The sequence below is a fragment of the Coenobita brevimanus genome, chromosome 95 (genome assembly GCF_032717465.1).
Source record: "Coenobita brevimanus isolate Jiangsu-jjx chromosome 95, ASM3271746v2, whole genome shotgun sequence".
Taxonomy (NCBI): domain Eukaryota; kingdom Metazoa; phylum Arthropoda; class Malacostraca; order Decapoda; family Coenobitidae; genus Coenobita; species Coenobita brevimanus.
Window position 1 is genome coordinate 5,717,519 of NC_137048.1, and position 10,427 is coordinate 5,727,945.

The 10,427-nt window shown below is 41.8% G+C and overlaps 1 protein-coding gene across 1 annotated transcript; it reads left to right on the forward strand.

Moving 5' to 3' along the window:
• The first annotated feature begins 2,889 nt into the window (after window positions 1–2,889).
• LOC145413181 (zinc finger MYM-type protein 1-like) lies at window positions 2,890–5,247 on the forward strand. The gene has a single exon (XM_080282907.1). The coding sequence runs from the start codon at window positions 2,890–2,892 to the stop codon at window positions 5,245–5,247; it is 2,358 nt and encodes a 785-aa protein (XP_080139033.1).
• Window positions 5,248–10,427: the final 5,180 nt, after the last annotated feature.

Below are 10,427 nucleotides of genomic sequence, written 5' to 3' on the forward strand. Positions count from 1 at the left end.
TGTTTGTTACTCTGCCATAGTAGCTCAACAGATTAGTAACACATGATTTTCCTTTTCTGAAACCAAACTGTCTTTCTGTTATCATACTGTGTTCTTCTAGATGATTTACCCAAGCTTTTCTTATAAGTTTTTTCTAATACCTTGCTTACAACACTGGTCAGTGATACTGGTCGGTAGTTGAGTGGATTTTGTCTATTTCCTTTCTTGAATAAGGGGACAATATTTGCTTTCTTCCAAATATCAGGTAGTTTACCTTGACTCAAGGATTTCTTGAAAATTAAAAATAATGGTTTACTTAACTCCTTTGCACATTCTCGTAATACCCAACATGAAATTTCATCAGGACCACTTGCTTTTCCTCTGTCTAATCTACTTAACTCCTCCTGTATTACTTTTTCTGCTATTTGTATATCTGGTAGTATGTGTGGACATGCGTGTTCCACAGTCAGTTAGTCAGTCATCGGTAGAACCAACATGCTCCGAACAAAATCAGCATACATGAGGACAAACTACCAGTACTCATTTAAAGTACAGTTGGGGCTCAGGCATCAAGAGGAGGGTATGTTTACTCCCCCGTCATTGTAGCTCCAGTGTGTAGTCCCTTCATAAGTTCTTAATCATGGTCAAGTTACCTGCATATTCTTTTACAATTTAGTGTTAACACAGTGGGTATAAAAAAAAGTATACCTGAAACCTGCGGCAGCATGGTTCAAGCCACTGGAGCAATCCCGGTTAGTGTCATAGAAGACTATCATTTCCCCGAGAACAGATTGCATGGATATAATAACGATAATTCACTTAACTTTTTAAATGCATTTTTAAGTTAGATTCTGTTGGGTTCCATACATACATTCAGAATCATGGTCAATTTTGTCTCGTCATAAATGACGTATTTTCTTTTTCAAGCAATGACTTTGCATACATGTGCCCTTAGTCATCAGTTTTATTTGCTGCTTCTATTTTACATAGAGTGGGAAATGCTGCGAGTGATTGGTTTCCCGTGAGAGTGGGGCTGCGACAGGGATGTGTGATGTCGCCTTGGTTGCTTAATATTTACATGGATGGTGTTGTAAGGGAGGTGAATGCAAGAGTTTTAGGTGGAGGTCTGAGTCTGGTGAATGTTGATGGTGGAGTGTGGAATCTGAAGAAGCTGCTGTTTGCAGATGATACTGCACAGGTGGCTATTCAGAGGAGAGATTGAGACAGTTGGTAGAAGAGTTTGGAAGGGTGCGTGAAAGGAGGAAATTGAAAGTAAATGAGAATAAGAGTAAAGTGATGAAGTGTACGAGGTTGGTAGATGGTAGGGGGATGAATATAGTTTTGAATGGCGAGTTGCTTGAGCAGGTAGAGTGTTTTAAATATCTAGGGTCACATGTTGCTGTGGATGGAAGAATAGATGCAGAGGTGAAGTTTAGAATTAATGAAGTAGGAAAGGTGCTGGGACGAATGAAAAAAGTGTTTAGATGTCGTTCGCTTAGAATGGATGTAAAGAGAAGGCTGTATGAGGGTGTTGTGGTACCGACTGCATTGTATGGGGCTGAAACATGGAATATGGGTGTAGCAGAGAGGAAAAGCTTGAATGTAATGGAGATGAGGTGTCTGAGGAGTATGTGTGGAGTGACGCGTATGGATCGAGTGCGAAATGATGAAGTGCGAAGGAGAACTGGAGTTGTTCGGGAGATGGCTGGTAGAGTTGAGCAATGGGTGTTGCGATGGTTTGGGCATATGGAGAGAATGGATAAAGAGCGATTGGTGAAAAAGATAACTAGATCTGATGTGAGAGGTGTAAGGCTGAGAGGAAGACCACGAATACAGTGGCGGCGCCAAGGGGGGGCTTGGGGGGGCTGAAGCCCCCCAATAATGAGCCAAGCCCCCCCATCAGCCCCCCCAATATTGCCAGATTCCAAAGGCGAATTTAGGCAGGACGTCCCTTATTTGAACTTTCAATTTTGTATTACTATTTACAAATAATACACAAAAGTTGACGAAACGAAGTGTTATAAGTTTAGGAAAAGATTCAAGACAATAGATTAAATCGTGATTATTATTTTTAGCTGTTAGCATTTAGCAGATTCTGAATGATAGTAATTTCACGGAAATTACGGAAAATTTATCAGTTGACTCAACTTCTAAGGAAAACTTCCAGCCTAGTTCTAATACTAAGGGTAACTTATGTTATAATATATTCTGTGAAATTCTTGTAATTCAGATGGTTAGTTTACATATCCTATAATGAAAATGATAATTGAAAGTAAAATACAGCATTATTTTATTAAACTACATTAGCCATTCTTTTAGTGTATTACGACTGTACGATTATTATCTCGTCTTCAGAAATATAATTGAATGTCGATTATGTCATAATTCGAGGCAGGAAGTTAATAAATTTGAATATATTTGATTAAAATGAAGTAAAGGATTCACACTGCTATAGGGCCTACATGGTCCTAGGCTCCTAGCCTAGCCCAGCATTCACGAATCGAGTGCACGATGAGCCATTCCTGTTCGATTCCTGTCAGCTACCAGACCAGTCTACCACGCGACGCGGTTGTGTGTAGATCTCCGAGTCTGTTGGCTGTTAATTGCTTAGTGCAGTAGACACTGAATTACTGAGCAGCTGAGCTTCTTAGTTGTGGTTTTCGTCTTGCACTGATTTACAGGTATGGTGTAAGTTGATTTTTTTCTACTTAAAAATGTATATAGGCTACTATAAGATTATAAGAAGCTGTGGAAGGAAGAATAAAATAGTGTGAAAATATCTGGTCTGTTGTAATGCTAATATGCAGTTTTATGCTTCTGTGATCTGTGTGCTTGTTTATGCTGTTTTCCCTGTTTATGAAAGTAACTGATGGTGGTTTATCATATTTGATCACATAGGCCGGGTTGATCATGGAACGCTACCTGTTACCCAAGATTCCCAAGAAGAGGCTGCGAGATGATTATCCTCCTACAGACACACCTGCTGTTAATGAGGACCTGGACAGTGGTGATCGTGATTGTGAGTCTGCAGCCTTACTAGGTGAGGCTAGTGCAGAACCCCAGCCACAAGAGGGCACTTCTCACACCCATGGTGAGAAACTACTACCTGGGCCCAAGGACCTGAGCCAGCTTCCAGATAGTGGTCCCATCTGTCCAGACTTGAAGAGATACCCAGCCACAGAATACAGTGGCCAGTCAAGGTCATTCAACAAGAACTTGCGTGATCATCATTCGTGGCTGGAGTACTCCACGACCCTAGATGCTGCATTCTGCTTTGCATGTCGTCATTTCGGTCATGTACACTTAAGCAAATGTGAGAAGTCCTTCACCCATGACGGCTTTCGGAACTGGAAGAAGGCAACCTCATCTCTGAAGTCTCATGATAATTCAGCAGGACACAAGTTTTCTATGCAAGCTTGGGCAGAGTTTAAGATGCAGAAAACAACAGGTTCTAGGATCCTACATGCTTTTAATACCAACCATGAAAAAACTGTAAAGGAAAACAGACATTACATTAGAGCAGTAATAGACGTACTGCTCTACACAGCCTGCCAAAATGTTGCCCAAAGAGGTCACAAGGAAGACACTGATTCTGGCAACAAAGGTAACTTCCTGGAACTGCTGGACCTGATTTCCAGGTATGATGACATTGTCAAAAAGAAACTGAGTGGTGGTCCTGGCAATGCTAAATATACGCACCACGATATCCAATATGAACTGCTCGCCATCATAGCTTCAATAATCAGAGAGGACATCAGCAACGAGGTCCTAAGAGCAGAGCATTTTGCCCTAATGGTGGATGAGACCAAGGATGTCAGCAAACAAGAACAGCTGTCCACTGTGGTGAGGTATCTCCACAAACAGAGCCTTCATGAGGCGTTCCTTGACTTCACAGCAGCCAAGGGTCTGGATGCAGACTCATTGCTCAACAAGATCTTGGAGACCCTGGCCAAATGTGGTATTGACCACAACGCCTGCATTGGCCAGTGCTACGATGGAGCTGCAGTCATGTCAGGGCACATCAGTGGTATACAGGAGAGGTTTAGGAGAAAGGTACCACAGGCTGTGTATGTCCACTGTTATGCTCACAGGCTCAACCTTGTGCTCGTTGATTGTGTACACAATATCCAGGCTGCAGCAGAGTTTTTTGTGGCTATACAGAGCTTGTACAAGTTCTTCTCTACGTCAGTAGTACATGAAGAATTTATAAAGGTGCAAAAAGAATTAAATCCCACAAGGCAGCACATAGAGTTGAAGCAACTGTCTGACACAAGATGGACCTCCCAACATGCTGCTTGTCTGGCAGTGAAAAGAACCCTACCTGCCATAGTGACAACCTTGAAACGTCTCATGGAGGGAGACAATGCACACAGAGCCACTGAGGCAAAGGGCCTGTGCATCCTGCTAGATCAGCAATTTGTGACAATTCTGATGGCCATGGAAAAAGTGTTACTGATGACCAAACAACTGTCAAACCACCTCCAGTCACATGACCTTCAGCTGGCCTCTGCAGAGGACTTGATGCAGTCTGTCATGTCTGGACTAACAGAAATGAGGACTGAAGCTGCCTGGAAGGAGTTAGAGGAGGCTGCTGAGGATTTGTGCAAGGTAGTTGGGATACGCACTGAGACTGAGCGTCCAGGTAGACAACGATCTGCTCCCAGACACCTGGATGAATTCATCATAACATCCAGTACAGGTCAGAGGGATGGAGCTATACCAGATGCCAGGAGAAGGACCTTCTATGCCATCATAGATAGAAGGCTCAATGAGCTGAGCAGGCGATTTTCATCTGATGCCTGTAATGTTCTGATGGGTGCTGCTGCCTTGAATCCTAAGCACATTACATTTCTGGACAAAAAAGCGCTGTCAGGAATGGCAGCCAATTATGGAGTGGCAGAGGGTGATCTTGCAGTGGAGGTCCACCAATTGACAAGACTAATACCTAGGAAGAGAGACAATGGCCTGGAAGTGTCCACATCACTTAAGCTCGCAGCCATGCTGGAGCCATACAAGGACGCCTTTATAGATCTGTATAAACTTGTATGCATTGCAGTGACCCTCCCTGTCACCTCAGCTGCCTGTGAGAGGAGCTTCTCATGTCTGAAACTCCTCAAGACATACTTGAGGAACAGCAGTGGCAACAACCGCACCAGCAACCTTGCTGTAATATCAATTAATTCTAGGAGGGCCAAACAGCTGAATATTGATGTCATTATAGACACATTTGCTGCCAATCACCAGAACAGGCGCATAGTTTTAAAGTAACGTGACAGTCGTTACACCTTGATTTAAAAATTCTTCTGATTCTTCAGATTGTATTAACTTCATAACATAGAATTTTTTTCTGTCATGTTAACTGCTTGCTTACACATGATGTCTAAATTAATTGAGTTAAACTTCAATCTTATGGAATAAACTGGAAATAATAAATGTTATTATGTTGCGTATACATTAATCTGAATTTCCTTGCTAGTTTTATGTCTTCCATTTGGCAGAATTTTTGATGAGATAAGAAATGTTATACATTAACACCGCAGTTTCAAAGAGTACAGGTGTCTAAAATGAATCTCAGTACATTCGGATATTATGAATATGCACATACCAATTTTCCATCAACACTTCAGTTTGATGACATTTTGTGAAGCCCCCCCACATTTTACCCCAGCCCCTCCTCAGCCCCCCCAATGAAAATTTCCTGGCGCCACCACTGCACGAATAGGATGGATGGACAGTGTGAGGAGAGCGCTGGATGCGAGAGGGATGTCTGTTGACAAAGGAAGAGTGGCTGTGGGTGACAGAAATAAATGGAGAGAAATTGTGAATGAATAAGTGATGACGCACCCCTGAGGGGATATTCTCCCGCATTTGGTCTGATCAGCTAGTCATGTCAGGTGCGGGTAAGGAGATGGGTCTGTTATGATGTGGTAGGGGTAAACCAGCTCTGCTGTCGGGCCCTGCTGCGGATGTCACTGACTGCATTGCGCAGTTGACCCTTGTGCAGTGTGGTGCGGTGAGGATCTGTCCGTTCTCCCCTTTGGGGCTAAGATGCGAATGAATGTGTTTGAATGGATGAGTAAATGGGGAGTGTGTCGTCCTGTCTCGGCTACCTCCCTTTCCTTGGGGGAAGCAGCCTAGGTATATAGATAGATAGATTTTACATAGTCGTTTAATGATCAGTTTCCTTGCTGATTCCTTTTTATATTTGCGTTTAATGGTCAGTTTGATGTGTTGATTCCTTCTAACATCTGCGTTTAATCACAAGTTTTATGTGCTGATTCTTTTTTACATATTCGTTTACTTATCAGTTTGCGTCCTGATTTTTTTTTTTTTTTACATTTGCGTTTAATGGTCAATCTGATGTGTTGAATGTTTTTTACATGTGCGTTTAATCATCAGTTTTACGTGCTAATTCATTGCCGTCATTTAACCTCTCCATCATGATAATTCGTAATTATTTATTCTTGACATCACCACATTATTTTATTCAGCGCAAGTATATGCTTAAGAGTAAAAGGTTTATTAAAGCTGTGCATAACCTCTTCCGTTCCAAAGATATGTGCAGAAAGCAAATAATCTGAAAAAAAAAAAAAAAAAAACTATACAGTATGTCATCTGAGACAAGGGAATTAAGAGTAAACAGATTGAACCAGTCAAAATTCTTAGCCTGATTCCGAATAAGACGCTAAAGTAACAAAAGTATCAGGCGACCGGCGATACGAATTTTGTATACTCGATATTAACCTCAGTATCCATAACATTCGTGATCTTTTCAGACGATTGTATTAGACCAGTGAGCGTAATCCTTTATTGTGGGCGTGTTTGTCTGACTGTCTGTCAGCATCATAAGCAAACGGTTCTGGTTCAACCTTGGTAGAAATGCTGAGGGTCATCATTAACCAAACTTCGTAGAAATGCTGAGGGTTAGTATTAACCAAACTTGGTAGAAATGCTGAGGGACAGTATTAACCAAACTTGGTAGAAATGCTGAGGGTAGGCATTAATCAAACTTGGTAGAAATGCTGAGGGTAGGCATTAATCAAACTTGGTAGAAATGCTGAGGGTTAGTATTAACCAAACTTGGTAGAAATGCTGAGGGTCAGTCAAGGAAAACTACTTTTTTGGAACAATAGGTCAGTTTAAACCAAAGTTCAGCAAAAGTGTTCAGGTAATGCAAAATGAAAGATTATCGATTTTGACAAAAATCAGTCAAGGTCATTTGAAAAGTCAGAGTTCAACGTTTATGCCGGTGTATGAAAAATACAACTGAAGCAATTTTGATCTGATTTCGACCAATACGGTGGAAAGGTCGAGAGTCGGTCGGAGGGTTGACCAACTGTTTATGAGAATAGGTCAAAGGTGAAGGTCAAATGGCAATGGCAATTTGAACTGTTTGAATCCAGTGTAAATCAAACTAGGCCCATTTGGACATTTATTGGTGAAGCACGGATGAAAGCATGAGCTTTCTGATCAGTCAGTCAAAGATCAAGGTCAGTTGGTCAAATGTACGCCCGTATGATACAAAAAAATGTTCATTTGATTATATATGAACGTAAGAAGGTATATGCAAGCTCTTCATTTATGATGTTCAATATTCAGATGCCTGAGGACAGGCAGTTGTTAGACTCAGTAACGATTTACATACTGAACTTAGCGACCACTCAAAACAGAAAGGCCAAAATGTTATATTGTCCATCATGTGGTACTGTCAGAAACTAGGAGTTTGCCTTCCCGTTTGTGATTTCAGGTTGGAAAATAAGGCCTTACAAAAAAAAAAAAATGAGTGATCACCAGCAGGGTTCCTGGTGTTGGCCTATTAAAATAAAATAAAGTAAAATAAAATAAAATAAACTATGACTGTGGAAAGTGCAATTATCTGAGACCCTGGGGGGCTACCTCAGCATGAGAGACGGCCCTGGGGTCCCCTTTTACCCATAGTAACCGTGCTTCCCTTCGAGTCCATTTCCACAGGGATACTTACCCAATGGCTGTATTCTAGCGATGGACTTCTTTATTCCATAGACGTAATCTCCACGGATCTATTTTCCAATTCCCCACCCAACCACTCATGCTAGTCTCCCGCCAAGCCGTCCTACCCATCCATTCAGCAATCCACTCTGGGTGGTCACCCACCAACCCTACCTACCCATCCATGCTGCTCCATCTCATCCACACCCACCCACCCATCCTGCCCACCAATTCACCTATCCACCCTGCCCCACCCTACGCCGCTCAGCCACTCAACTCACCCCACCCACCAACCCACCTTGTCAAACCACCCCACCCACCCAGTGCACCCATCAAACGGTCTCACTACGTTAATTAACAACACAATTATTTACATATTCATTCTTAATCATTCTGATGTATGGAAATGTGCAACAAGGATCTGTCTTGGCTCCAACCCTGTTCCCCATTCACATTAACGGTCTCTTGTATGTCACTCACAATCCCATTCTCTCATATGCAGGTGACTCAACACTTCAGTTTCTTCACTCTTAAACACCCATTAACAAAGATTTATATCTCAAACTCCCAGTTCGGCATGGCAGCTTCCACAAATGAAGACTTATCTAAGATCAGTAAATGGGGACAAAACAACAGAGTTTCATTTAATGCTAGGTAAACCAAATATATCCAGCTTACAAATAGACAGATATTGTCAAATTCCTATATTACCATCAATGCAGTCAATACTACTATCTCTAAAATTATTGCACTTCTCGATGTTTTACTTAACAATGCCTTCAGCTAGACCTCTCACGTTAGATCAGTTTACTAAAACTGTCTTAAAGAATCTTGAATTATTGCAGAGAATCTGTAACTTCTTCACTGACGAGCACTAGCTATAATTTACAAGTTATGTGTGTTCTCATCTCGAATACTGTTCACCCCCTGTTGAGTGGATGTGAGGAGGTTCATTAAAACAACTGGAAATTTTCAAAACAAAGCTATAAAAATTATTAATAACCCAGCAATTACAAATGAACTACCTCCCCGACAAGTAAGACTGAATGCTTCCTCCTTTACAGTATTTTACAGATATTTTTATGGGAAATGCTCACCACCTCTCCACGTCATCCCTTGTCCTACACGAGCATCTGATAGTGGTCATGACCATACTGTCACACTGCCATCTGGCAGGACTTCTGCCTATCGCAATTTATTTATTCTCTGAGCTGCTTCTCTTTGGAATTCACTTTTCCGATTAGTTTCCCCCAGAAGTTCAATCAACAGCAGTTCAAGTCCAACTGTTACGTATGTTTTATTAAAGGAGAACATCTGTAATGTGAGGATTTTTAAAAATGTTATTTGTTTTCCTTCCCCTCTTTATCTTCTGTATTAAAAAACTCCACATACATTATTGTACCATGCATTATGGCATCCCTGTCCGCTGACTTCAGTCAGTTACAGGTTCTGCTAAAGTCAGCGATATGGGCGCCGCTGCCTCACGCTCTAAGGCAGGGCAGAATAGCTGAAACCTTCACCAGGCCAGGCTGTGACATCACGTCGTCCTGGTTGAGTCCTGTACTCCCCAGGATTGTTAACTCTTATCTGCCCATCTGCAAAGGGACGGACAAACTATCCACCTTTCGTAGTGCAGCTATGAGAGAAAAAGAAGTGGATATATGTGAAAATGAAATTAACTTTGATAGTTTGATTTAAGTCGCTGGCCCTCCCCCAGTCAACGTGAATTAAGATTAACATACCCTGTCTGTTGTTGGAGAACCAGTATCATGAACGATAAATGGATAACACATCACGTAGTACCACTACGACGTAGTAGGGTGCGAATGGTGTTGTCTTGGACCGAATGGTTTTGGTTGCAAAGAGAAACCGATAATAAGATCTTCAAAAACGGATCACAGTGAGAACGCATAGTGCGCGATGTAGAAGCAGAGATCAAACATTTTTTTTTTTTTTTCGATGCAAGGAAAAAGGATCGAACATTTCTTTATGCATGGAAAAATTAATCAAAGGCCAGGACGCAAATTGTTCCAAGAAAAAAAAAAAAGAGAGAGAGAACTGAGAGCCAAATTCAAGATCCGTTCATTTCAAGATGCCAGGATGGACACACTTCGTTTGAAGATCATAGGCTGTAGGACATACAGAGGGAGGCAGTTCCAGAGTTGACTGTTAATGAGAGTAATGGTTATCTCTCGCATTAGAGAGTTGGACAGAAAAGGGATGAGAGTTTGTTTGTAGACAGGTGCTAAGTGCCTGCCGTTGTGGTTGAAGGATGCAAGCAGACAGTTCAGAAGAGCAGTGACGAAGTAGCGATAGTAAGGAGATAAAGATACAACTGTGAGGCGAAGAGACAGAGGTTGAAGGAAGCCAGTAAGAGGAGGAGAGTTAATGTGACGAAAAGTCTTTGACTTCACCTTGTTGATAAGAGCTGTGTGTGGGCAGCCTCCCCACAACTGAGAGTTGTAATCTACACAGGGACG

Bases quoted from the DNA above. Each gene is read 5' to 3' on its own strand.
- LOC145413181 (XM_080282907.1), top strand. From the start codon at position 2,890: ATGGAACGCTACCTGTTACCCAAGATTCCCAAGAAGAGGCTGCGAGAT.